Below are 27,626 nucleotides of genomic sequence, written 5' to 3'. Positions count from 1 at the left end.
GAACTCTAGAGAAGCCATAAATGTACCAGCCACAGCTAGATTCATTTGTCTAATTGGGAAACAGCAGGATCCCAGGGAAAGGGTTTTGTAGATGGAGAGAGGAAATCAGGAGAGTCTGGTCTCCTGGGCATCAGCTGTTTGGGCTTGCCCAGAAGGACGAGGCAGAGGTTTCAAGGCAATCTGAGACACATCCCACGCACCAGGTGGGGGCAGTGTGGAAAAGTGGGGTTATAATCAGGACAAAATCTAACAGGGCCTGCTACTAATGCTACTGAATGTGGAACCTTACTGAAATGGCCTTTTTCATACCCCTGTAGAGCGTCCAAGGGAAGTTTCTGCTTTGTCAAAGTAAGACCACTGATTTTATCTCTTTGATTTGCCTAAACATTTCTGCTGACATTTAGTCTGCATGGTAATAGCAATCAGTTGGTTGGATTTCTAGCCTCTCTCCACCCTCCTCCCTCCCCTACTGCATTTAATCCCTTTTTATGATTTAGTAAGCAGGGATAAAAAGTTCAAAGACAGTGTAAATTCTAAACTACCAAAGGACAGAGGCTGTGTCTTTGTTATCTGTTCCCCCAGAGAGAAGCACAGAAATTGCTCACTACTCATCAAGCGAGAAAGGAAACTAGGACTCCAGTGAATACAGACACTGAACATCAGCTAAGAAATTGTGATTTCTTTGTGAAGAGTTAGGAGGGTCCACAAGTTAGCAGAATTCACTCCTCTCTGCCTCCCTCTTTACTCCTTTACAAGGGCTGCGTCTGGTGTTTACAGAATGGATAAACTCAGGGCCCAGTTATTGTTCTCTTAGTTTTTCCAAGAAGAGTCATGTCTGTCTACTCCAGGTATGGATCCAGGGCACCTGGAGAGGGCCCTGCCACTGGCCCATTCTGACTGCGGTGGCAATACAGGCCAGCCAGGCAGGATGGGAGAGATACTGATGCTCACCATCCCTGGGACATGCTCTTGGAGTTGTTTTTGCTGTAGGCTAGCACTGAATTGCCACCCTTTCAGCTCCATGGATGTCACCAATGCAAGAACCCTAAAAAATAATCTAAGTAAAACCACCAATAAACATTAAAAAAAGAAAAGACACAAACTGCATTTGATTTAAAAAATATTTATGAGATATGTTGTCTTTTATTTTCATAGACTGTCACTTAATAAATATTTTACCAGGATGATGAGGAGAACTCACAATGATGGAAGAAGAACTTGGGGTGGCTGAGGGATGGAAACATTTCAAATTTAATTTAAACCTCAATTCATCAGACTTGGCCTCTGCATAGATCTCGAAATCTAGCCAAGAAAGTGTTCATACGTGCACAGACCAAATTTCTAACCTTGGCATGCAGCCAGGTCAGTATATGGAGGACCAGTGGCAGCGGCTCTTGATGACCTGAAGCAGAGGCTTCTTGAAAGTGAGGAAGATGACGGTGCAGGCCACCAGCAGGGTGAGGCAGCTGGGGAGAATCAGCACGAGGTAGAGCAGGCCCATGTCCAGCCGCTCCCACTTACAGTCCCACAGCACACCCCCAGGCAGCTCCATCACACGGATGACCTTGGAGGAGAGGTTGCACGTGACCGAGGCCCAGTCGGCCACAGACTGCAGATGCTGCAGGTCCCCCCAGCCCTCCACCCCACAGCAGTCATATGGATTCTGACTGAGGTAGATGGTCCGCAGACCTCTCAAGAGCTGCTCAGACACGGCCCTCTGGGGAAGGGCTGTGAGCGAGTTTCTACGGAGATCCAGGGTCTTCAGGGCCAGGCCATCCTTGAACCTCGGGAAGCTGGTCAAGGAATTTCCCGACAGATCCAGGTCCCTCAGATTCCCAAACCCAGAGAAGTCCAACTCCAGAAAGCTGGAACGGAGGCCCACACTCCTGAGAGAAAGGACCTGCAACATGGGGGCAATGTCTTGGAGAGGGGCGATGCTCCCGTTCAGAACGCCCCAGTTGCTGGACAGATCTAAGTGAGTGAGGGAGGTCCCCTGGAACGGGCAGTCTGGTAAAGCCCCCAGCCCACAGCCCTCCAGAGAGAGGCTCCTCAAAGATGCCATATTCCTGAAATCCACACAGCTGAGGGGGCCCACTTCCTCTGAGGAAGCTGGCTGGGGACAAAGTGAGATCTGATTGTGGCTCATGTCAAGTGTAGTGATATTACTGGCATTGGCGAGGAGGCCGGAGGGGACACCCAGGAGCTGGTTGGAGCTCAGGTTGAACAAGCGGAGGCTCTGCAGGCAGCCGGTGAGGCCCGGAGCCAAGTACAGCTCCGACAGCTGGTTGTGGCTCAGGTCCAGCTCCGTGAGCGCCCCTGGGGGCTCGTGCTCCCGGATATGAAGTGTCATCAGGCAGTTCTGGTTTAGGTTCAGGTGGGAAAGGGACGGCATTTTCTTCAGGAAGCCGTCTGGCAGGTACTGGAACTGGTTCTGGCTCATGTCCAGGAAGCGGAGATCTGAGAGGTCGCTAGAGGAAAACTCTTCCCAGAGGTTGACAGTGGTGATGTTGGTCACGTTGCCATCCACAAGGAGGAACTGGGCCACCATCTCCTGCGGGGATGAGGCATTGTACAGGTCCCTGTAGAAGCCCATGTTGTTGTCCCGCAGCAGGAGGGTATGCAGCTTGCTGTACTGGGGCAGGAGCGGGAAGAACAGCAGCTGATTGTGAGACAGGTCCAGTGTCTCCAGCTCAAAGACAGCCTCTGCCCCGGACGCCAGGAACCACTCCAGGATGTTGTAGCTGATGTTAAGAAACCGCAGCTGTGTGAGGCCGAAGTCCACAATGCAGGGGAGGTTGTTATAGGCCAGGTTGAGGTGTCTCAGCTCAGTCAAGCCGTCAAAAGCACCACCCTCAATCTCAAAGATGTAGTTCCTCTGCAAATCCAGCTCCCTGAGGTGCTCCAGGCCCTCAAAAACAGAGTCATCCAGCCTCATGACAATGTTCCTTGACAGGGACACAGACTCGAGTGAGGAGAGGTTCTGGAGCATGAGGGCCACCATGTCCTCTGTGAGGGAGTTTCCGGACAAGTCCAGTCTCTGCAGACCTGGCAGGGTGTGGAGAGCAGCTGCCGTCTCCTTGTAGTTCTTTGAGAGGCAGTTGTCAGCCAGGGCCAGGCTGCGCAGGTGGCCTTGCTCCTGGAAGGCGCCGCGGCCGATGCGTTCCAGGTGGCAGCTGTGCAGGCTGAGGCCCTCCAGGAGAGGGTAAGGCTGCAGGGAATGATTCCGCAGGGTCTTGAGAGGGTTGGCATCCAGGATAAGCATCCGGGAGTGGGGCGGGAGGCTGCTGGGCACGGAGGAAAGGCTCTGCCCTCGGCAGTCAGCGGTTCCACCCACCTAGGTCCAAACACACACTGGTCAGCAGGGAGGAGGCCCTGAGGCAGAGCTTTATGCACAGAAACTTAGTCCATTCATTGGACTGTTCATGCAAGCACTGGAAATGGTGCTAGAGACAATAATTTTAAAATAGGATAGGAAAATGTTCTTTACTGTCACACTTAAATAATCAGCTGGCAGCCAAGTTCCAGGCCTCCCTTAAACCACATTTATTTCCTGTCTGACCTTGGGCAAATAATTTAGCCTAAGTCTGTTATTTCCTCTGAAAAATGGAGATAAAAATAATACCTACTTCGGAGGATTGTTGTGAAATTAAACCAGCAGCTGCTCTTGAAGAACTTAGAACAGTACCTGGCATGCAGTCGGTGCTTGAATTGTCACCCTTAGGTTATTATCCTTATCACATAACACCTGTGTACCTGACAGAGCCACTGACAATCGACAATACTGTGGCATCTTCATTTCACCCAAAGTCATTTTGCATGGGAGGCACCCTATATTCCGGATTGATAAATGCTACCGTTTAAAAGGACTTGGGAGCTCATCACTGCTCTGAATTGTGCAAGAAGTCAGGTGAGTCTGCAGGGAGCACTGAGGAGCCACGGCAGTGCTAGGGCCCGAGCCCAGGGCTCTGGAATGTGCAAGTCAGTGCAGTGTGAGGAGGCCGAGGGAGAGGGAACCCTGGTCTCACTGCAAAGATCACACAAGCCAGGATACTTTAATTCAGACCTACGCTTTGCAAAACTGGCGAAAACAACCAGCTGTAGGATGTCAGTTAGGTGTCCAGGAAAAAAGTTTTAAGTGATAAGACAGAAGAGGAATGTCATTCCTTTCTACAGCTTGGTCAGTAGACAAGGCCAGTGATTACCTGAAATTGTGGGTCCAATCCCAGAGGGCAAGTAGAGTAGTGGGACAGAGGAAGAAAATCCCAAGAGAGAGGAAGCAGCACGGATTTGGAGAGACGACAGGCTCCAGTCTGAATCTTGTCTCTGCCACTTACTAGCTTTGGACCCTGGGTGGGGAACTAACCTCTTAAAGCCTCAAGTTCTTTAACTGGTTATTAAAATAAACCTTCCAATAATTAAAAATTGATACTCTATTGACATACAGAAAACTAAACTCTTCAGTAATCTCAGACTTTCAGAGAAACGCCATTAACCTTTTGTTAGATCTCCTTCTGGTTTTTTCCTAAGATACTGAGTACCTCTTTCTCTTAAAAAAACAAATGAGACCATACTCTACAAACTGTTCAGTAATCTACTTTTTTCCCCTCAATGACGTATGCTAGACATATTGCCTTGGCAGTAAAAGTAAATTTGGTCACATCCTTTTTAGGAACTATATCATTTCACTGCACGAATAGCACAGTGGTTAAAAGCGAGAGTTCTCGGGCCAGCCTATCTTGGTTCTGTTTTCTATCAAATGGGTGACGTTGGGCTGGTTACCTAACCAGAGGAGACCTCCATTACCCCACCTGTAAAATAGAAATTATACTTGTAATTTTTTCATGGGTTTTTCTTTTTTTGAGGCTTGAGTGTGATTATTTACATAAAACACATTATGCTTAATAAATGTTAGCTAGAATTATTATTATGATCTAATTAATCAATCTCCTATTACTGAGCATTTGAGTTGTTTCTAATTTCCAGATGAACATTACAATGAATGTCAAATTCCTGCCACATACCCCTTCCCCAAAAAAAGTCTTAGGAATTTTGACTGGAATTGCATTATAATTATGAATTAATTTGGGGGAGAACTTACATCTTTACAAAATTGAATCTCCCCATCCGGAGACAAGGTGTATTTCTTTATTTGAGCAAGTGTTGGTCTCCCCTCTCCACGGGGACTCTCTGGAGAACGTTGTGGTTAGGGGATTTCCTCAAGCTCTGAGACCCTATTCCACACAACTGTGCAGTCATGGGGGTCGCACCTCTGCAATTCCCCGCAGCCCCACTGAAGTGCTGCAAAAGGACCACGTGGCCACATCAGAGCACCAGAAAAGCTTCCCATGGCCGCTGTCTTATAACGTCAAATGGCTGAAGTAATGAGGGGCAATGGAGGGTAGCTGGTGCTCGAACTCTCAGTCCTCAATTCCCACAGGAAACCCACTCTTTGGGCTCCCTGGCAGCCGAGTTCCTACTCCTGCCTCAAGGCCAGAGAGGGTCAGACAGGGTGTCTAGCCTGAACTCCAAAAGGCTGTCAAAAAATTCACGTTTATCCCTTCCTCTTCATGGGCCGGCTAACCCCTGAGGAGCAACTGTGAGTTGATCTGTTACTGCCTCTGTAAGGGAATGGTGGAGGGCAAAGGTAGCCGAGATTAACAATAATAAAATTAATGATAATAGATAAAACACATGGCATTTACTATATATCAGGCACTGTCCTGAGTGCTTTACATGTATTAACTCATTTAATCATAACAACCCAGCGTTATGGTATTATTAGTAGATATTATTATTACCACTATATTTTACAGATGAGGGAACTATGGCACACAGTGGCCCCAATGTCACCAGCTAATAGGCGGTGGGGCTGGATTTTAAACCTGGTCTGTCTGGGCCGGGCACGGTGGCTCATGCCTGTAATCCTAGCACTCTGGGAGGCCGAGGCGGGCGGATTGTTTGAGCTCAGGAGTTCACGACCAGCCTGAGCAAGAGTGAGACCCCGTCTCTACTAAAAAAATAGAAAGAAATTAGCTGGACAACTAAAAATCTATATATAAAAAACAATTAGCCGGGCATGATGGCGCATGCCTGTAGTCCCAGCTACTAGGGAGGGTGAGGCAGTAGGATTGCTTGAGCCCAGGAGCTTGAGGTTGCTGTGAGCTAGGCTGACACCATGGCACTCTAGCCCAGGCAACAGAGCCAGACTCTGTCTCAAGAAAAAAAAAAATTAAAAAATTAAAAAAAAATAAATAAATAAACCTGGTTAGTCTGGCTCGTAACCCCTACACCATACTGGAGTACATGCTAGTATAGTGGTTAGAGGCTACTGTAAGTGGTTAAGAATGATGACAGCTGGGTTTGTAAGATTAATCAGCTTTAAGAACACATTCTTAAATGTAAATATTAGCCTGACATCCAATTTGTCTTCCCAGTGCCTGGGATGTAATAGGGTGCAAGGAATATTTATTAAATGTGTGTTTCCTGAGTAGACTTTTGATATCATTGAGTTATAGGCAAAGGAAAACCTTGCTAGAAATGTGCTCAATTATGATGCACATCTGTTTCCATATACAGGCTGAAAGCCCTGGAGGGAACAACTGTCCAGACTCAGGTAACCACCCTCTGGGTCTCCTTAAGTCTCAGCGAGGTCAAGGATGTGGCTCTGCAATGCAGCATGCAGCATGCTCTGCAAGGCTGCGGGGCCTTTGCTGTTGGCTCATACAGAAACGCCGAGGCAGGGCTTCTCCAGCTTTAATACGCCTCATGCAGAGATCCTAATACCATTAGTGGAGCTCAACCATCCAGATTTTTAACAAGGTATTCTTCTTCCAGGATACTAACCTAGGCCTGTCTGTGGGGCCTCCTGTCTTTAGCAGGTATGAAAAGGCTTTTCCCAGGCATCATCTTAAAAACCTGGGGTTAAAGAGCAGCTTGCATGTGGCATTGAGCTGGGTAGGCACAGAGTGATTCGGACTCATTCATTCCCTGCCCGTCTTGATTGACAATCCATCAGCTTTCCAGAAGGACCCAACCTTGTCAGGACAGGAGCAACAGACAAAGTTCAAGGGAAAACTCACCAACTTGCATCCCCCTTGGGCAGCTGCTGTGGCCGTTCCACTTCCGTTCCTCCATTCCACTGTCAGGAGGTGAAAACCCAGGCAGAGCCAAAGGGGCAGCAACTCCATCTCAAGCGCAGCCCTATGGAGGAGGCAGGTGTGAGAAGGACAGCCCCGAGGGCTGCTTTGCATGCTGGGTGGAAGGACCCAGTCCCCAGTTACGTCTGGTCTGGGAGGCCCACAGCTCCTCTACACAGAGGTGGAACCCACAGGTTATTCAAATCCTCAATTTATCCAACCCTTTCACCTTTCACTAAAACTGTTGGAAAAGACTCATTTTTGTTTGCCTCTACCATTCGATGGACGGGACGGCTGAATGCTAAACTTGAATGAGTCCAGCACAGCAGGCAGAAACAAAAAGTTAGAGAAACCAGGTCTCAAATCACCTGGAGTTTCCTGGGTGTTGCAGTTATGCTGAAATTTCCCTCCCTGCAGCTCAAATTTGCCTGATGCATCACGTGAGCTCAATAAATATTTGCTGAGAAATGAGTGAACAAATGAAGGGCAAACTGGGATTGAAATGCTAATCGCAGCCTGTCCTCCCCTAGAGTTACTAAGTGTCTTGCTGACATCTGAGGCTTTTAGAAAAGTCTCCGTTTCATTGGTTAACTCATTTGAATATAGCCCTTTGAAAAAAGCGTTTCGATGGTCTGCCTAGATAGGGGTAAACACTGAGGGGAAAATGGAAAAGCAATCTTCAGATATAATAAAGATTATTGATAAAGAGTGCTTACCAGCCCTCTTGCCTGGCCAGTGTACACAAAACGGCAGTCACGAGAAGGCTTGACATTAAACACATACCAACAGAATTTTAGAACTAAGAGGAATCACAGGGAAGTCTAATATATCCCTCACCGTGGTATTTGTCAGATGAACAAAGGCCCAGAGATAATAATGGCTTATTCATGGCTCCAGATCGCCTTAGTGGCAGGGCTGAGATCAGCCCCTAAGTCTCCCTCCCTGAGCTCCAGGATAAGTCACCAGGGTCATTTCTCCCCCTGTCAGAGGTGTTGCATAGACTGCTCCTCTGTTGGGAGAGTCAAAGCCCAGTGGCATGCCCTCCCAGCTCTGCGCTCCTCAGAGTCAAAGGGAAGGGTCTGGCCGCAGCACTGCATCTGCCCCGTACTTGACACCGACCTGGGAAAGCCCCAGCGTCTGCCTTCCTGTCTTCTGGGCCAGCGGCACCACGCTGACATGCGCCTCCTCACCTATTCCAGCCGCTCACTGACCTTTCTGCCTGACGCCTCTGGACGCTCTTCCACTCCTTCCTCCTTCCTTACTTCAAATAAGTTTGCGCATCTCAAAGGCTAATTTTAAGTTTTTGGTCAGATTCGAATGTTCAGATTCGAATGTTCACCTACTAAGTGAGACCAGGTAAATCAGCATTAACCTTCACTTCAGGCCAGGCCAACTCTCTTCACCACAGAGAGAAGCTCCAATTCAGAATTCACCAGTACTTGGCGGACACTGGGACCCCCTTCCAGCCCCTGCTTCTGCTTCTGCACCTGTGCAGGAATTACTACCTGATGGCCTGCACAGGCACAGATGGTGCGAGCAGAGCCATATGGGTTCCTGTCCTCAGTATCCTCCCGCACCTTTCTCCCAACCCCCGCCCCTGAAACCTTGAGAGAAGTTTGTAGAATTTGTCAGATTTAGCAAATTATAAGACACCATTTGAATGTCAGATACATACTTACACTAACAAATTGTTTATCTGACATTCAAGTTTCACTGGGTGTCATGTACTTTATTGAGGCGAGATAGATGAGAACTGTGGACATCCTCCCTCTCTTCCTCTCTCCCCTCTTCTGTCACTCTTAGGGTGGTACATGGTGCTGTGACTCTGATCTTTCCAGAACAGCCAGCCCTGCCTATTGAAATACTGAATCTAGACGTGAAAAGAGCAAGAGTGCAGTCTCTTCAGGGAGATTGTAATTCTTCAGACAGGAATGCTAGATGGGCCTGGTGTCACTTACACCTAAGAGTAAAATTTTAATTTCTAGGTCGCCAAGAATTGTGCAAGTTTAAAATATACCCTCTCCTTCCTTCTATACTCAGTCAACTAGCCCAGAAAAACTCTCACTGTGCCCCCCGGGCAACTCCTTCTGGCAGGAAGCAGCGGGAGATCATGGGGAAATTATGGAATTTGGAACCAGACAGTTGACAGTTTGTATTCTGCCTCTGTTAGTTGTTTTTTGTCCTTGAGCAATTCACATAAAGTCTCCAAGACTCAGATAATCCTTCTATAAAATGGGAATAATAATGACTATTTACAGAGTTTTATCAGAATAAAATAGTATCATGTATGTGAAAGTGCTTCATTAACTGTGAAGGTAGTTATTAATAATAACGTAATTATTATTTACGAGTTTCAAACACCAATGAGCTGGTTGAGCACTTGTAAATCCTATGTATAATCTCCAAAGTAATTCAACAGCTCGCAAAGCAGGAAAAAAGGAGTGAATAACCTGGCTGGAAGGATGAATATATTATTATATTAATACCAACTAAATGTGTAAAAGGTGTGCAGCAAAGTTGAATTAAAAATTCTACATTAATAAATACCAGAACAAGGCTAATCCCAGGAACAGACTTATTTGGTGAGATTTGCTTGTCCTCAGAGCCATGCCTTCCCTTCCCTGCTCTGCTCTGGATGGCAGGGGGCTGACTTCTGAAGGCTGTTTCCCAAACTCTCGAGTCAGCTGGCCCGCAGCTGGTCTGTCAATGGGCGGCACTACGGGGACGTTAGAGGCTGAAGGAGAGAATCCAGGGTACCTTTCTGTCTCCCTCTCTGCCTTGGACAAAGACATCCTTGAGCTTCTTCTGGTGAGCCCACGTCTCTGGAGACACCACCTCCTCCTTTTAGCTCCTGAAGTTGCTAATCCATGGGCTGACTGTCTCTTTCTTATTTGGCGTCTCAACCTCTTCTATCATGTGTTGCCAATTTCCTGCTTTACGTGCCCTCTGTTTTAAATAATCTGGGTGATTTCTGTTTCCAGGTTAGACCCTGATGCAATGATGTGAGAACGGCCATGAAGCAGTGATAAATTTTAAAAGTCTTCAATGACCATGAAAAGAAATTAAGACCTTCACAATAATAACCATTGGGTTGAGAAACACTCTTCCTAGAGTGCGTAGCCATAGAAAGCTTCCTCAGAGCCATGGCACTGCAGAGAGTCCAATAGTCTGGATGCCATATCTCACTGGAAAATTCCATGCTCCTCCCCTGTGTGCACAGGACAGCTTCCCCTCCCCCACCTTACTCTCAGTGGGTGAGGACCACTCGGCAGTGCCTCCGGCTGTTAGACGCTGTCTCAGCTTGAGGGTGCCCAGAATGCAGAAACAGGTGCCACAGCCCAGCAGCTTCCCGAGGGGGCTGTGAGACGGTGAGTATTCCTGGGACCCTGAGCTGCCTGATGCTCCAGTCTTGACAAGGTTTGTCCCGTTTGGAAAACTTATGCACTCTAATTGATACCATGAAAACCTGTGATTCAACCCCTACCCATCCCTTGTCTATTAAGAGTTGGTGTTCTCTCTTGGGCAGAAAGACAACATAGCTTTTGGCCTGGCTTTCTCCCTCTAGACCTAGTCCTAATAAATAAGTGGTGAGAACAGATCCACTCATGACAACAACACGAATCAAGACTGTATTCCGAAACAGGAGAACACGACCAGTGAGGAAGAAGAATGTACACCAGCCGCAAAGATTCCCTTTTGCTGTAGAAATTATGCTTGTTTGCCGTTTCTGTTTCCACAAAATAATAGGGTTTGCCTCATTGCCCCAAGTAGGGTAAAAGAGTGTGATTGGATGGCCCCATGGGCTGTGCAAAACAAGAGAAGCGATGGGGACATTTACCCCTTTGGGAAAGGGCATCCCTGATCCTGCTGGCTTGGCTGCAAGCTGGAGCAACACTTCCATTCCCATCCCCACGATCATGTCAGATTGGGGCTCAGAATTGCTTGGAACACGGCCACATGCAGGCCAAGGAGTAGCTTCAGTGTGGGGGACAGATGGATGATGCTGCTTGCTTTTGCAGTGAACAGGAAATAAAGGGTGTGTGAAATATTCCAATTGGTCTCTGTTTCTTGAAGTCTTGAAGTGTCCCTGTCCCTGTCATCACTAAAATCACAATAGTTCAGAAGTAGAGCATCATCCCTATTTTGTCAGTCCCTCTGACACATAATCACATATGTATATTCCTTTTTTCCAAAGGAGGTAGATTTTCCCATATCAATAAAATATAACTTTACTTTTTTAAGGGTTATTAATTCTGTTAATAAGTAGCTTTCTATTGTTATCTAATGTCTTAATCAGCTGATAACAGAGCACAGCTGCCATCAAGTAGGACCAATCTGCAGATATTTTTGACCATAAAAGAGTCTCCTTATACTCAAAAGTATGGGAATACTAAGGACTAATTCAGACCTGAGTGTTCTTATTGTGTTGTTTTGTTTCTAGGAAAGGATGTTGGATTTCTAATATTTGAGGTACCCTGGATATCAGAAATATTCAGGCCAGAGCAGTTGCCTCTTCTTTCTAGGGCTGCTCTAGACCCCTCCCCACGCCCCAGCTCCCACACCCCCACTGCTACTACCAGAGCAGCTGCTGCCAGAGCCGGGACTGTAACCTCTTTGCTAAAGGAGCTGTTAGCAAGTGTTACACATATATTACCATGTGATTGAGAATTTCCTGCTCAAAATAATCACAGAAGCTGAAAAAGCTTTAAAGAATGAGGTCTGGTGGCGAAAGTGGGTATCACAGGCATTCTGTGCTAGAAACACATACTTCTAGACAGGGGAAGGAATCTGCCGAGGCAGAGCGTGCAGGGGAGTGCGTGGGAACGTGTGATGGAGAGCCCCTGACACACAGGGCACTGGGCGGCCAATGGAGGGCTCCACAGGAAGGGAGTTGCCTTCGTGCACAAGTGAAGGGCCAATCCCATGTGGGATCTGGGAGAAGGGGAAGGGCAGCTGATGACGGGCACAGAGAACAGATGACACAGAACAGAACCCCCAGTCTGTGACCACTTTGCACAGTTCCTTCCACCGGGAAGCATTTGAGGGCCGCAGGCAAGCTGCTTTGGTCTCTCTGATTCATAACACAAAATTAAGGTGACCTCAACCTTCACCAAATGTTCAAACTTAGCATCCCCCACGGTGAGATCTCCTGATATTTTGACTCTCTGAGTGTGGTGCGTTGGGAATCACAGAGCACCATCCCGGTGGACCCCTTGCCAAAGTGTTTGCCCCGAATCCAGTCATGAGGAAACAATCTGACAGACCCAGGCTGTAAGATGTCCTGCAAGACAGCTGGCTTGGACTCTTCAAGGGTCAAAGTCTTCTAAAACAAAGAAAGGCTGGGGGTGGGGGTGGTGGTGTCTGGTTTAGATCACAAGTAACTAAGAAGCATAATAACCAGGTGCAATGCATGAACCTCAAGTGGATCTGGGATTTTTAAAAATCACTAAAGGAAAAATTTTAGACAATTGGGGAAATTTAAATATGTACTAAATTATGTGTTTTCAGATGTACAGGTAATATGATCAGACTATTGATAATTTTCTTAGCTATGATAATGATGCTGTGGTTATATAGGAAAGTGCCCTTGTTTTGGAGAAATGCATGTTGCAGTATTTAGGGGTGAAGTTTCATGATGTCTATAATTTATGTAACCTACCTTCAAATGGCTCAATGGAGACAGTGAAAGCAAAATATCACCAACTGGTAAATCTAGCATTGTATTTTCTTCTATCTTTTCTGTAAATTTCAAAATTTTCAAAATTCAAAAATGAGGAAATGAAATAAATGGAGTTTCTAAAGGGGAAGGCAAAATTATGGTAACTCTTTTGTCCCAAAATTTCCAGAAATTTTTATCACACCTTTTTCAAACATTCTTCTCAGAAAGGTGCTCAGTAAACACTTGTTAAGTTAAAAATGCATATTCACATAAATCTTAAAAAATCCTGAAAATTCCAAAATTTTGACATTCAAACTAGAGCTTCCAGATGACTTTTCACATCTGAGAGGAGCACAGAACTGATAGATCATGCGTCCCGACTGTAGTTCAGGAAATAAGGCTGATGTGCTAACAACCTCCAGGTCCATGCTGTGTTCACCACACCCACAACCCCCTGGAGGGGCAGCCCCTGGGAGAATCCCACCACCTCACCACCGCCTCCACCACCAGCAAACTGATGGAATCTGGGGGAAATACCTGACCAAGGGTGGGTCAATCCTTCTATGCTGCCAGTGCCATACGTGTGATCCTGGTGCAGAGACAGGGAGAGAATGAGGTAATTAGCTGTGCAAATTGGAGCTACGGGGCACACAGAGAGAAGGTACAGATGAATTCTTTAGGGATCTCGCCATGGGGAAGCAGCAGCTGAGAGGTGGATGGCAAGGCACATGAACAGAAAAGAATAGAACACTTAACAGAGAGCAGGGATCAGAGAAGTTGGAATAGGGTGGACCAAGCAGGCTGAGAGAGGGTGGAGAGAATGGGCTTTAAGGCTGCTTCTTGGAGTTCCTGATGGCCTGATGGCTCTCACCAAGGCCAAGCTGGTTTTCAAGCTTCATGTTTTCTCATGATAACCATCCCCCACAGCCACCCCCAATGGCTGGCTCAGCTGTTACATCTTGGCAACAAAAGAACCTAACTAAAACACAGCTTGGGCTCTTTAACAGGCCTAAATGCAAAGGACAAAATTGTACACATTAAGAAATATTTCCAAAGAACACAAGCTATCTTTATAATGCTACCTTAAAATTCCTCTTAAAATTTAGAGAAAGTGGCTTAAATGTGTTCCAGGAATGTATTTTTCAAGTGTATCCTGCAGGTAAGAATCATCAAGATATGCAAGAGATTTTAAAAATAAAAAGTCAAAATTTGTTGGGAAACAAGATATTAATATAGTTTTAAAGTATCTCCCTACAAGTTACTTTTTAATTTTACAAAGGCCAAAATGGCAACTTTATAGTGGAAAAACCAGCAGATTCCTCAACCAAGTGACCAAATCATTATGAAGGACATTACTGGGGCACTTCTGAATACTTTCAAAATTTGGTTTTGAATATTTTACTGGGGCAAAAGCTGAATACAGACTGGGGAAGAAATAATAGTGTTGAATCAATGTTAACTTTCCAGATTTATGATCATCATTCTTACAAAATACACACTGAAAAAATTAAGTACACATACGTGTATGTGCCTATATATACATAGAGAGAGAGAAAGCAAAAGTGACACAAAATGTTAACGATTATTGAATCCGGGGGAAAAGTTTATGGGAATCACTTGCACTGTTTTGGCAACTTTTCTATAAGTATGAAATTTCATTTTAAAAAAGTTACAAAAAATTAACACACTGGCTGGGGGAGATGGCTCATGCCTGGAATCCTAGCACTCTGGGGGGACGAGGCAGGAGGATCGCTTGAACTCAGGAGTTTAACAAGAGCCTGAGCAAGAGCGAGATCCTGTCTCTACTAAAAAATAAAAAAGTCAGCTGGGCATCATGGCATGGGCCTGTAGTCCCTGCTACTTGGGAAGCTGAGGCAAGAGGATCACTTGAGCTCAGGAATTTGAGGTTGCTGTGAGCTAGGCTGACAACACCACTGCACTCTACCCAGGGCGACAGAGTGAGACTCTGTCTCAAAAAAAAAAAAAAAAAATTAACGCAGAGAACAAACTATTTTTTAAAAGTGTATTCTAATACTAAGTAGATTTATGTAACAAAGGAAAAATGACTTGAGTATTGACAAATTATCATGTTTTTAAGAATCTGTGCATACAACTAATTTTATTTGCAAGCATTTTTGGCTTGAAGAAATCATACTTACACCAAGCAAATAGTTTAGCAAATACATTAATTGCTTAAAACGTAACCTGGTAAAGGTAAGAATAAACACAGGGAAGGTTGGAGGAGAAAGGCAGAGTGACATTTTGGTCCAAACTTTAAATTCAAAATGATAACTATTCAACTTTTGGTAAGTGAATTTAGGATTACTTCGATAACTAGCTACTGAATCTAAGGGAGATGTTTAAAACTTTCAAAAAGATACCATGTGTTCCCTTTCTCTTAATATAAGCCATGTATATGCTTTTTAAAAATTGAGGTATAATTATGATTTTGAAATTACACATAAAAGAAAATGAAGAATAGTTTTAAAAGCAAAGAACTGGCTGCATTTTTCAGTGAATTAATACATTTTATATTTTGAAAATAATCAATATTCAAATACTGGGTGCATTAAAAAAGAACTTGCAAATTGAGGATTGGACCAACAGAGCAGTTAGAATTGTGATGTATGAATTCAGGTCTCGAGATTTCCTTCTCTGGCTTTCTCTTAATAATGAATTTGTTAAAATATAGGCAATACAATGGCTTTTGGGTTTTTTCCCCCTTTAAGAACTGTCTCATACCCTCCAGGTGGAAAAGCAAATGAGCAGGCTGGGTGCGGTGGCTCATGCCTGTAATCCTAGCTCTCTGGGAAGCCAAGGCGGGCGGATTGTTTGAGCTCAGGAGTTCGAAACCAGCCTGAGCAAGAGCGAGACCCCGTCTCTACCAAAAATAGAAAGAAATTAATCGGACAACTAAAAATATATAGAAAAAATTAGCTGGGCATGGTGGCACATGCCTGTAGTCCCAGCTACTCAGGAGGCTGAGGCAGAAGGATCACTTGAGGCCAGGAGTTTGAGGTTGCTGTGAGCTAGGCTGATGCCACGGTGGCCACGGCACTCTAGCCCGGGCAACAGAGTGAGACTCTGTCTCAAAAAAAAAAAAAAGTAGTCTTCATCATCATTACAATGACCCTGCCAGATTGTCAACCTGCCTGTGCCTAAAAACACCCAGTTGGGAGATCACTGCTTTGTCAGCAGCTGATTGTACTACTGGGAGGCCTTTCACATGGGCCTCTAGGACTTGAGTCCCCCTCTAAGCCTGGACAAGTAAGTGAGGAGCTGTAGCATTAGAATTTGTTGCGGTTCTTGAAAGTGTGGTCCTGAGAATGTGTGTGAGAAAGGACAGTTCTGTTGCACGTGACCCTTCTGGCAAATGTACATTGATTCAAATTTAGCATTGACCATCCTTCTAAGAGGAACTATAGCATTTCTGAAGGGACTACCACCACCATTTGGAGGTGAGAACACTCAGGCCAGGACAAGATGGCTCGGGAGTGAGCGCAGCGGTTCCCAAGCACCGTTTAAATACAGATCTCTGGTTCCCACCCAGCCTTGCACTCCTGGTCAGCCAAGGCTCTACCAGTGCTTGTGAGAAGAGACTTTCTCTAGGAATGGGTGAGGTTCTGCTTCCACCTGGAGGAAGGTTAAGGGCCACTCAACCCTTCTTCCCTTGGGCTCTTCCTGGGGCTACTCCAGGCAGTGTGTGTGTAGAGCCCACTCTGAGCACTTCCTGCTCAGACTTCATTTCCTCACGGCCACAAATGAGTCAACCGGCTGCCCTATGCGGTCAGCGTCAGCCCATTAGAACCAACAGAGGTCAGTGCACTCTGTCCTGTTCCATGGCCACAGGTATTTAAAAAATTGCAAATCTGCTCCCACTGGAAGATAACACCTTTCTTTTGCATGTCTGGTGGTGGCTGGTGGTGGCTCTTCAGGGTCACCTTTGTATATGAGGGACCCACATAATCTCTGTGGATAGGCACCCAACCCCTAATGCAGCAGCATCTCATTTCCTTTCAGTATCACAGGTTTGTTCTCTCTGGTCACTTCTGAGGGGGTGACTATCTGCCACCATCCTTGGTAAGAGGAAGCAGGTGAGACCTGTGTAGAGGAAGGGGCTCTGGACTGGGCTAAATCGGGTTCCTGCACGCTGATGGGGGCCATGGTGACAATACCTGCCTTGCTGACCTCACAGGATCATGTCAAGACTGAATAAGAGAATGTGTGTGAAAAAGCTTCGTTGACACAAGGGAATGTGGTGGACTTCATTTCAAGTGCAGGAGGGGGACCCTCACCAATTCCTCCAAAGCCTGCAGGAGGACACCCCCATGCCCAGGACAGACATTTTCTATAGTGAGACAAGGTAGTGTAGGTATGAAAGGGAAAGCAGAGTTCCTCTGTGCAAACAGGGGGCTGGTATTGAAATAAATACAAGGAAGCAGTTGCAGTACCTTCTCCTATCCACGTGAGTGGCAGAGTGTGGCCCTTGGGACATTCAGGGGATCTGTGGGAGACTCTGGGCAGGGACTGTAGGTGATGGCAGAGATTTAGCACCCAGAGTAGAATGAAAATGAAAAATCTCCCCTTTCCCCTCTTGGTTTCCTAGAGAAAGAGTACAACTGCCAGATGAGATATGGATTTCTGACAAGTGACAGATTCAATGGGATCGTATTCAAGGTCTGCATAACAGCTCCCAGATTCCTTCCGGGCTCTTAGCTGTCATAGCTCACATGAATTGAGTTCTCACCTTGGATTAAGCGCTATGCCAAATGCTTTACATATAATAATTATCACAAAATCCTAGTAGGTAAATTCTATCATCCCCATTTTACACATGGTAAATCGAGGCTCACAAAAGTTTAGGCCATACAGCTAGAGAATGTTAGAGCTGCAATTCAAACCCAGGTGTGTGACTGCTCATCAACTCAACCTCAATACCACAAGCCCCAGCCATCCTGGGATACTTGTTATCCTTGACTAAATCACACATGTTCACATGCTGTTTCCTCTGTGGGAAAGACACTTTCTCAGATCTTCTTCACTTGCCAAACTCCTATTCATCCTGCAAGGCCTAGTGCATGTGTCATCTCTTTATCACAGCCTAATAGTTCAGTTGAGTAATAATCTAATAACCCATATAATATGGTTGTATATTATAGGTAATTACAGCTCCTGTGGAAGTTTTTGGATTTTTTATTATATGACTTTTATGTTTATGAAAAGGAACATGAACAATTACTAGGTATTGTTAGTAATTTAACTTTTTCGCACTTCATCACAAAAAAATTTTAACATGCAGAAAAAGAGAAAAAATTGCACAGTGATCACGGGTATATGCACCACCTAGATTCTACTATTAACATTTTACTATACTTGCTTTATCATATAATCATCCATCTGTCTATCCTTCTATCCATCCTTTAATTCATCTTATTTTTTGATGTATTTCAAAATAGATTGCAGTCATCAGTACACTTTCCCCTAAATACTTCAGAATGCACACCAAGTGATTTAACTTTGAAGAAAAAGTTTCTTCTACTCTTTTAATCTTCTGGGTCACTTCAATTGAAGGGCATCCTGAGATAGCAAAGTCATATATTTTATTAATATTTGGGGAAAAATATTTCTGTGTTGTTAAAAAAGAAAAAAAAATTGATAACTGCTCCTTAGTGTTCTCAGCACATAGTAAAGTGTGAATGACTGATATCCTCTGTAATGCACTGCTTTTCTTTCTTTTTTTTATAGACAGGTTCTTGCTCTGTTACACCAGATAGAGTGCAATGGCACAATCATAGCTCATTGCAACCTTGAACTCCTCGGCTCAAGCGATCCTCCCACCTCAGCCTCCTAAACAGCTAGGAATACAGGCGCATACCAGCATGCCTGGCTAATTTTTAAAATTTTTTTGTAGAGATGAGGGTCTCAGTCTGTTGGCCAGGCTGGTCTTGAACTCCTGGCCTCAAGTGATCCTTCTGTCTCGGCTTCCCAAAGTGCTGGGGTTACTGGCGTGAGCCACCAAACCCCACCTTCACTGCTCTTTAATGGGTATTTTTATATGTAATGATGAAAAATAATAAAGTTTTCATGGCGTAGTTTCAAGATTACGAGGGAGATCATTTTGTCCTTTTCAAAATTCCTCAAATAATACTGGCAAGTTGTTCTAAGCTGATTTTATTTTTCATTAAAACTTATTTGAATTCACAGAGGAATAAAATTCCCTCCCTAAAATATAAAAATGATTTTCATGGAATTCTTGGATGAAGCCAAGAGAATTGGATTATAACTTAATGCTATTGGTCAATAATAATAATAGCACTTGAGGGTTGCAAAGGCTTCTTACAGACATTTGATCTCATTTAATATTGTTCTATTTAATAGGCATTATTATTTCCATTTTGTATCACGGTAAAATATACATAAAATTTACCATTGTAACCCTTTTTGAATGTGCAATTCAGTGACATTAAGTAAATTCACATTGTTGTGCAACCAACTTTTCTGTGCCAAAGACAGAAAGTAAATCTCTATACCTTAAACAATAACTGCCATTCCCCCTCCTCCCCAGCCCCTCTGGTGACCACTGTTCTTTCTTTCTCTATGAATTCACCTATTGTGAATAATGCTACGAGCCTCAGTGTGCCAGTATCTGTTCAAGTCCTTGCTTATAATTTCCATTTTACAGATAAGAAATCCAAGACTCGAAAAGGCCAAAGTGAATTGCTCAAGTCACATAGCTCATATTCAGTGAAACAAAACCAGAACTGAGTTCAGGCCTAGGTAGGAGGTGCTGGATGTTCACCTGCCTGGGAGAAGTGTGTGTCAGGTGAGTGGTCACCTGGAGTGCACAGGTATGTATTTGTTGGTAAATAGCTATCCCATGAGCCCCCACCCCAGCTGCCTGGCCCCTCTCTTGGTACTCCCAGGGCCCCCACCATGAGCAACCAAAGAGGTAACACCTGATCCAGAAGAGTCCCCTAGAACCCTGCTTCTAATGACAATGTCATTCTGATTAGTCAGTGCCTGTGCCATGTGCTGCTTGATATTCTGAACAGCACCTCTGAGTATGTACTGGGGCCATGGCCTTCTGTGGGAATGGGTAAGATGTGGGCCTGTTAGACGTCTTCAAAGGGAGCTAGGGACCCCAGAAAAAACTGGGGATTTAGAAGGAGATAAGAAGCCAAATGAAAGCTTCAGTTTAAGGACCTGAGGCAGGGCCCAATAACCCAGAAAAAGAGAAAGGCCATTGGGGAGTTCTGTGAGGTGGTCTCGGTACCAGGCTGGGTGTAATAGGGAGACCTGAAGGAGGTGGCCCTGGGCCAGGGAGGGAAAGCCCAATGCCCCACCGACCCTGTAGGCTGAGAGACAGCTCAGCCTTGGCTCCCGGTGGGACCATGGAGAGCAGATCCTGGAAAGGCAGGAGGACCCAAGGGACGGGGGCTGGACTGGAAGAGGAGTGAGTGACAGCAGGGGGTCAGGAGGAGTCAGTTTCCAGGCTGGCATCCAAAATGGAGTGACATGAAGTTATTGGGAGGACATGATGCGTACCCCAAGATAAGCCCCTGGCAGCACTGTAGGTGCCGGGCTGCCTCAGACACTTAGGTCCTGCTTGAGGAGAGCCAGGGTGAAAAGACAGAGCCCCGAGGGCTATCTCCTGAGGGGAAATCCCCTTCCAATTCTTATCTTTCCTGGAGGTGGCCACAGAAAGTTGCTTGGGGCACATGGCACAGCACCTGACCTAGGGGAGCTTTAGGGGTGGGGCTGGACGAGGGGAGTCCCCTGACCTCACGGGGCTTTATGGCCACCCTCACTGAGCCCATAACTGGTACCAGCCCTGCTCCTCGTCCCACCTCGCTGTGAGAACCATGGCAGAGTCTGCTTCCTCCTTTAGTCCCTCTGTGGACTCTGAAGTCACTCACACATCAAAGTGCGAAAAGACACGTGGTTGGTCTCAGCACCTGACTCCATTTGCTCTCAAAATTGGCTGGTTTTGCCAACCCACATTTGTTTCTCCTAGTAACAACTCCTCAATTTCCCTTTGAGAAAACCACCCCCTTTCTTTCTTTTAAAAAATTTTAATTGTGGTTAAAGTACACGTAACATAACAGTTTTCACAGTACACTTAACTGTTTTTAAGTGTATAGTTCAGTAGCGTTAAATACATTTACATTGTTGCACAACCAACCCCCTTCCCTTCTTAAAAAGTCAATGCTTTTTTGGGTCTGATCCCAACTCCTGGTTCCAGGGTGGGGCCTGTGAATAAGGGTGGGCCCATCAGAGCACCCCATTTCGCTAACCGCAGTGATTGGATTATAACAGGCATGTCCCAGAAGCCAAGCCCATGAGAATCAATGCAAAGATAGTTACTAGAAGTAATGGCAAAGAGGCTTTCTCTTTCTGCTTCAGAGGCCAAACTGGTGCCACCAACAGCCATCTTTGCCACCGACTCAGGACCTGCCTGACGGTGACGCCTACACAGGGGAAAGCAGAGCTGAGGTGGAGGCAGATGGATTCCTGGCAATGCTGCTCGAACATTTGGACCCAGCCATGCCTGAAGCTATTGCCCACAGACTTTTCAGTCATTTGAAATAATAAATCCTCTTTTTTTACTGAAGCCAATTTGAGTTGAGTTTTGTCACTTGCAACTAAAAGAATCCTACCTAATAATCTGATCCCTGGACTCAGGCTTAGAGCTGTGTGTGAGGCTGTAGAAGATCCACACGTCAATATCCTTTTTGCTTCTCGTCGCTTCTCTGAGCTTTCAGAAATCATTACCTAACCTACCTCAGAGCACCCCTCAAATGGAGCACATGATACTTGTTCCATGGTAAAGTTAAGAAGAATGGTGTAGGGGGGAGGGATGAGTATAATAAAGAAGCTCTACCAAAGGCAAAAAAAATTATAAACATTTGTCACTGATGTGCAGTGACACATCAATGAGTATCAGTGAGCAGAGACACCTGTAAGTATGTTATAGACAAGCATGTCCTGAGCAAGATAGTGTTTTTAAGTCATGGTTGAAAGCCCACCCTCCCCTAACTTATGTGGCTACAAAGCAATCTGAGCATGGCGTAAGGCACATAAGCTGTCCGTACAAGAGTCTAGTTTACACGTGGCAGCGTGGATGCGCTGCAGCCAGGATGCAGCTATGATCAGGACCAGCGATGCTCTTCCAAACCAGTCAGCAAGACCAGAGACAGATAGGTCAATGCATTGCTAACGCAGATCTCAGAACAGCGACAACGGGAGCCTACTCTCCGGGAAGTGCCTGCTCTTGGATGATGGGCTTACAGACTATGGGGGATCATGTTTATATGGGTTTTCATGAAGTTTCCATGAGGGCAACCATTAGATGAAAGCTGGGTTTTTGTTTTTGTTCTTTTAATCTAAAGGCAGGAGTTGTTTTTTCCTGGGCCCATGATTCTATAAACTCCTATAGGAACTCTCAGGCATACATGTGGCTACAGATGTGTGAGGAACCGGTGGGATATGTGAGGAAAATAAATAAATCTCAGAGCTATAAAGTCCAGCAAACCAGCAACATCTATGGGAACAGACTGTGTCACAGCCAGTAGGTAAAACGGGTGCAGGAAATCGTGGTGGGCCAGCTCCATAAACTCTGTTTCTACCATGCAGACTCCAGGCTGTACCCATCACGGGAGAAACCTCTGGTGAGGCGCCCTCTCTCCCCTGGAAGCGCACACCTTGGGGCCAGCCCCGTCCAGAGGCTCCATGCTTAGGACCCTGCCTCAGCCTCCTCTAGTCCCAGCCACGACGGGGCACGTGTTCCCCTTCTCTCAGGGGTGAAGTGGAGCCGCAGCCCGTCCTGGGGGCAGCAGGGAGCCACACCAGAAGCTCCTGGCTTTTTTCTGTCCAGCCCCCGGGTATGTGGGGATATATGTTGACCCTTTCAGAATCTGGCCCACATGGCGAGGCCATGAGGGCTATGCAAGAGCACTGGACAAGGGGTCGGAAGGGCCGGAGTTTCTAGCCACCCTTTGACACTTACTAGCTGTGGATCCAAGTGGCAGAACCGTAGGGAATCTCCCAAGGACAAATGCTCTGTGGGGGAAAGGGCTCTGCATGTCTTCCTTACAGCTGTCTCCAGGGCCTTGGACACCCTGGCACGTGGAAGACATCCATAACATATGCGTAAATATAGCTGCTGTTAACAGGTCTTAGTATCTCCATCTATGAAATAGTGATTCTCCATCCATGCTGTCAGGCAGGAAAGGAGATCCAAGCGCTCAGCATGGTGAGTGTTCACAGAGTAGTCTCATTATATCCAGTCACCCAGCCCAGGGAGGGAGGGTTATTGCTCCCATTTTGCAGATGAGAAAAACCCAGGCTCAGAAACGTTTACTGACTGCTCACATTCTCCCTGCAGAACCAGGAATCAAACCCACGGCTGATTCTGAAGCCCTCGTTGTTTCCACTACACCACACCACACCACCTTTTTCAGCTCTAAGTGATCTTACAGGGAGGTATTTCCACCTGTCCCCAGAGCTGTGGCCTCCAAACCCAGCGCGGAGGCGGCACAGCTTGGATGCAGCAGGCCACAGCTTCCCCTGTCAGCCCGGAGCTATGGACCACGGTCGCTGACCTCCTACCACCCAACCTGGCCCCGGCTCGCCCACCTCGAGAAGGGCCCCTGCGCCCACGGGGAGGCCCCTCGCGCAGGAAATACTCACGGCTCCCGCAGGCCCAGGCGGCTCCGTGGGGCGCATCCTCTCCAGGGGCTCTGACCTCCTCGAGAGCAGCCAAACGCGGGGCTGGGCTGCCTCCTTTCTCTGGGGCATCAGATTATTTTAGCACTTGCGGAAGGAACAGACGGAAACTGAAGTCACATGGAGAGCGAGCTGCTCAGCGACTCAGCACTCAGGCTCGCGCAGATAGGCATCTTAGAGGGAACTGCAGCCCCGGTGGCGCGGGGGATGGGAGCAGGCCTGGCGGGAAAGCAGTGGCCCCTCGGAATACCTGTCAAGTTTAGTCACCAAAGAGGTGAAATGTTTTAATGATCTCCGGAAACGGTTACCAGGCTCCCCAGGCTTTGTTGCCATTTAAGGATTGGGGGTGGCCAGCTGGGGGCCCTTGCCTGTGAGGTGTGCTGACCCAGAAACTCTTCAACATCCTATCCAAGGACCAAGCTGGCAGACTTCGGGAATGGGCAACAAATGTTTTCCAATTGTAAAGGGGGAGAGTCTACCATCTGGAAGGGTCATCCATTCAACTAGTCTGTTTTTATCCACTTAACTAGCCGTTATTAATAATCTCCTTTTATGGGCCCAGCACTGTGCTAAGAAAAAGAGAAAAAGAAAAAGAAATTGCTTTGTGGTAGACTGTCAGGGAGTGCCATGGGATTCTTGATCATAGACTGCATGGATGGGTTTTTAACACCTCATGTGTACAAAGTTCCTTGCTAGCTCTTGCCAAGATTTCAAAAGAATAAGGAGACTTAACCATATAGCCACCACCAAAGGGGTGCCAGGCACTGCACTAAGAGATTTTTTTTTTTTTTGAGACAGAGTGTGACTCCGTTGCCCAGGCTAGAGTGCCATGATGTCAGCCTAGCTCATAGCAACCTCAAACTCCTGGGCTCAAGCAGTCCTTCTGCCTCAGCCTCCCAAGCAGCTGGGACTACAGGCATGTGCCACCATGCCCGGCTAATTTTTTCTATATATTTTTAGTTGCCTAGCTAATTTCTTTCTATTTTTAGTAGAGATGGGGTCTCATTCTTGCTCAGGCCGGTCTTGAACTCCTGAGCTCAAATGATCCTCCCCCCTCAGCCTCCCAGAGTGCTAGGATTACAGGCATCAGCCACTGCACCCGGCCTGCGCAAAGATCTTTGTGTGCATTATCTCAGAGCTCCTGCTCTCAAGGGCTCCCCGTCCAGTGGAGAAGGCAGAACATTTACAGTGTCTGCTGTAATGCTGAGCAAGTGATGTGGACCACCTTACTAGGCTCAGAGAAGGGGTCTCCAGTTCTGATCTCTCATTTCCCATCAAATTTGGAGAGTTGGAGTGTCCCACAGGGTTGCGTCACCTCTCTTTGTAGCCTGGTGATTTATGATGCTGGATAGCATTGTTATCCTTGACATATCTGCCGTGTGAGAACAGAAGGTCCTTTCTGGTCCAAACATCCAGCAAATTGCGGCTGCTCTCTGAAGTATTCACATGTAATAACAATGAAACTAATGAAAAAAAACTGAATAAAGATCAAATTGTTACAAACCAAAGTTTCTGATTCAGTCCTTTTTCTTCTCACTATATGCACATTCTCTACTCCATGTCTTCCATGTCTACCAATATGTTGATATCTCCCAAATTTTAATCTCTAGTTCCAACAGTCTCTTCTGAGAGAAGATCCAGACTTGTATTTTTTTAACTCTCTGCTAGTCAATCAACTCCTAGATGACCCAGAGTTGCCGTAACACAATGCATCCCAAACTGAACTCCTTTGTCGCATCTGATCTCCCTCCCTGTGTGGCTGTCACCATTTATGGCATGCTTCAACCCAGGCAGTCCAGCCCTCATAGACTCCACCCTTCACACCCAACTATCACCAATTCCTGCTGACTCTAGCTTGGAAATGTTTCTTGAATCCAACCTTACTCTTCGTCCTTGGGCCGGTGCCTTGGGTCTAGACCTCATCAATTCACATCTGGACCATTTTAATAGCCTCCTTAAGCTGGCTCCCTCTCCCTAATCTTGTCCCTCTCCAATGTAGACTCCACCTAGCAGCCACAGGCATCTTTCTAAAATGTATGTTGGATTGTCTCACTCCCTGTATAAAGCCCTTTAATGGCTGGCCCTAGCATCCCTTAACTGGATCAGTAGTTTAAAACCAGGTCCAGTAGGTTCGGGGGTTCCTCACTGAGGACTGGATGCCTGAGGACTGGCTGGGTGGGACTCCAGGCATTCCCTCCCCTCCTCATCCCAAGAATTTCCACTTTTAAATGTTTTACACATTGGGGTTCTCTATAGGATTTATTTTGAGAAAGGAAGCTGCTATACCTCAAAAAAATTTAGTAAACCAATGGTCTTGATGGCCAACAAACCAGTTCTTGGCCAATGTCCTCTAGTCTAGCAGCAAGCTGGTTCAGCAGGTGGTACCCTAAAACTTCCAGCTGAAACCAATGCAGATTAGCAGCTGAAAACAGCATTCCTCACACCAGCAAGGCTCTAAGTCTGACCAAACAGCTCAGGATTCTCCAACGTGGTTGGATGCTCTGTGCTCCCTCCCAACTATGCTGTTCAAGGCAGAGAGGACTAAAGTACTCCCTTTCAAACACAACCCGTGGTGGATCCAGCCCCACCTGTCCTGACCAACCACACCCCGCTACCCAACGGTGAGAGTCTCAGAGACTATGTGCCTCTTTCTTTTTTTTTTAGAGACAGGGTCTGGCTCCATCCTCCTGGCTGGAGTGCGGTGGCATTAGCATAGCTCACTGCCACATCAAACTCCTGGGCTCAAGTGATCCTCTCACCTCAGCCTCCTGAATAGCTAGGACTACAGGTGTGCACCACCATGCCCAGCTATTTTTAAATTTTTTCGTAGAGATGGGAATCTCACTATGTTGCCCAGGCTGATCTCAAACTCCTGGGCTCAAGCAATTCTCCTGCCTCGACCTCCTAAAACACTGGGATTATACACGTGAGCCACCACACCCGGTGGGCACTTCTTTCTTTGCGTCTGCTCCATGTATGGTGGTGTTCGTACCTGCTCCCTGCTCAACAGTAATAAAGCAAGTTTAGTGTCAAGCAGCACACCCGGATCTCTGAGAGATCTGAGGTGAAAGCAAGAAAGCAGGCAGTTTCCATCCAGAAGAGAAAGTCCAGCTTGCCTCCAGCCTCTCCTCATGATTACCACCCACACGTCAACACATGGTCTTTGAGGGGGTTTCACCCAGTCTGGATGGCTCACTATTTCCCTAAACACAGAACAAATGCTCCCCAACTCTGTACTCTGTCAGAGAATTTCCTTGCTTGGAATGGCCTCTCCTCTGCCCGCCTCAGCTCTCCCCATCCCAAAGGCACGGCTTGGGCTCCGCGTCCTCCGGGAAGCCTTCCCCACTGCGCCTGCCACCTCTTCCTCTGAACACACAGTACCAGTGTCCACGGCAGCCACTGGCCTCATGACATCTCTTGTCGTGATTTAATTTTTTGGATTTCTGTCTTATTTCCCCCATTACACTACAAACCTTTGAGGGCAGGGGTCATGTGTTATTCCAAAAAATATACGGTCGAATGCACATGTAGGGGCTCGGTAAATATTTGCTCAAAGAAGGAAGGAGGAAAGGAAGGAAGAGAGAAAAAGAAGAAATGAAGGCAATAAACCTATCATGTCTGTAATTCTCTAGCTATTGCCCTCTGAGGGTTTGGGATTTTTTTTTCTTTCTTTCTTTTTTTTTTTTTTTTTTGAGACAGAGTCTCACTCTGTTGCCCTGGCTAGAGTGAGTGCCGTGGCGTCAGCCTAGCTCACAGCAATCTCACACTCCTGGGCTCAAGCGATCCTTCTGCCTCAGCCTCCCGAGTAGCTGGGACTACAGGCATGCGCCACCATGCCCGGCTAATTTTTTCTATATATTTTTAGTTGTCCGATTAATTTCTTTCTATTTTTAGTAGAGACAGGGTCTCGCTCTTGCTCAGGCTGGTTTCGAACTCCTGAGCTCAAACGATCCGCCCGCCTCGGCCTCCCAGAGAGCTAAGATTACAGGCGTGAGCCTTTTTTTTCTTTCTTAAACTAGGCTTCATATTGGTTTGTCACTTGAGGGACTTGCCAGTCTCCCAAAGAGATTAAAGGGAACTTTGGCTTCTGCCCTCCCACCCTGCTG

General features: G+C 46.4%; 1 protein-coding gene across 1 annotated transcript; it reads right to left on the bottom strand.

Moving 5' to 3' along the window:
- Positions 1-1,111: 1,111 nt before the first annotated feature.
- On the bottom strand, positions 1,112-23,664 carry NRROS (negative regulator of reactive oxygen species). Its single transcript, XM_012642171.1, has 3 exons — positions 23,485-23,664; positions 7,080-7,200; positions 1,112-3,334 (listed from the first exon to the last, which is right to left on the bottom strand). Exons 2-3 carry the CDS (start codon positions 7,185-7,187, stop codon positions 1,364-1,366), a joined length of 2,079 nt encoding a protein of 692 aa, XP_012497625.1. The 5' UTR covers positions 7,188-7,200; positions 23,485-23,664; the 3' UTR covers positions 1,112-1,363.
- Positions 23,665-27,626: the final 3,962 nt, after the last annotated feature.

The sequence above is a fragment of the Propithecus coquereli genome, unplaced genomic scaffold (genome assembly GCF_000956105.1).
Source record: "Propithecus coquereli isolate 6110/MARCELLA unplaced genomic scaffold, Pcoq_1.0 Scaffold10, whole genome shotgun sequence".
Taxonomy (NCBI): domain Eukaryota; kingdom Metazoa; phylum Chordata; class Mammalia; order Primates; family Indriidae; genus Propithecus; species Propithecus coquereli.
Note: the sequence above shows the minus strand (reverse complement) of the source record. Positions and strands in the feature narration are given on the sequence as shown.

Bases quoted from the DNA above. Each gene is read 5' to 3' on its own strand.
- NRROS (XM_012642171.1), bottom strand. From the start codon at position 7,187: ATGGAGTTGCTGCCCCTTTGGCTCTGCCTGGGTTTTCACCTCCTGACA. The intron at 3,335-7,079 runs GTGAGTTTTCCC...GTTTGGACCTAG, and splicing joins CCCAAGGGGGATGCAAGTTG to GTGGGTGGAACCGCTGACTG.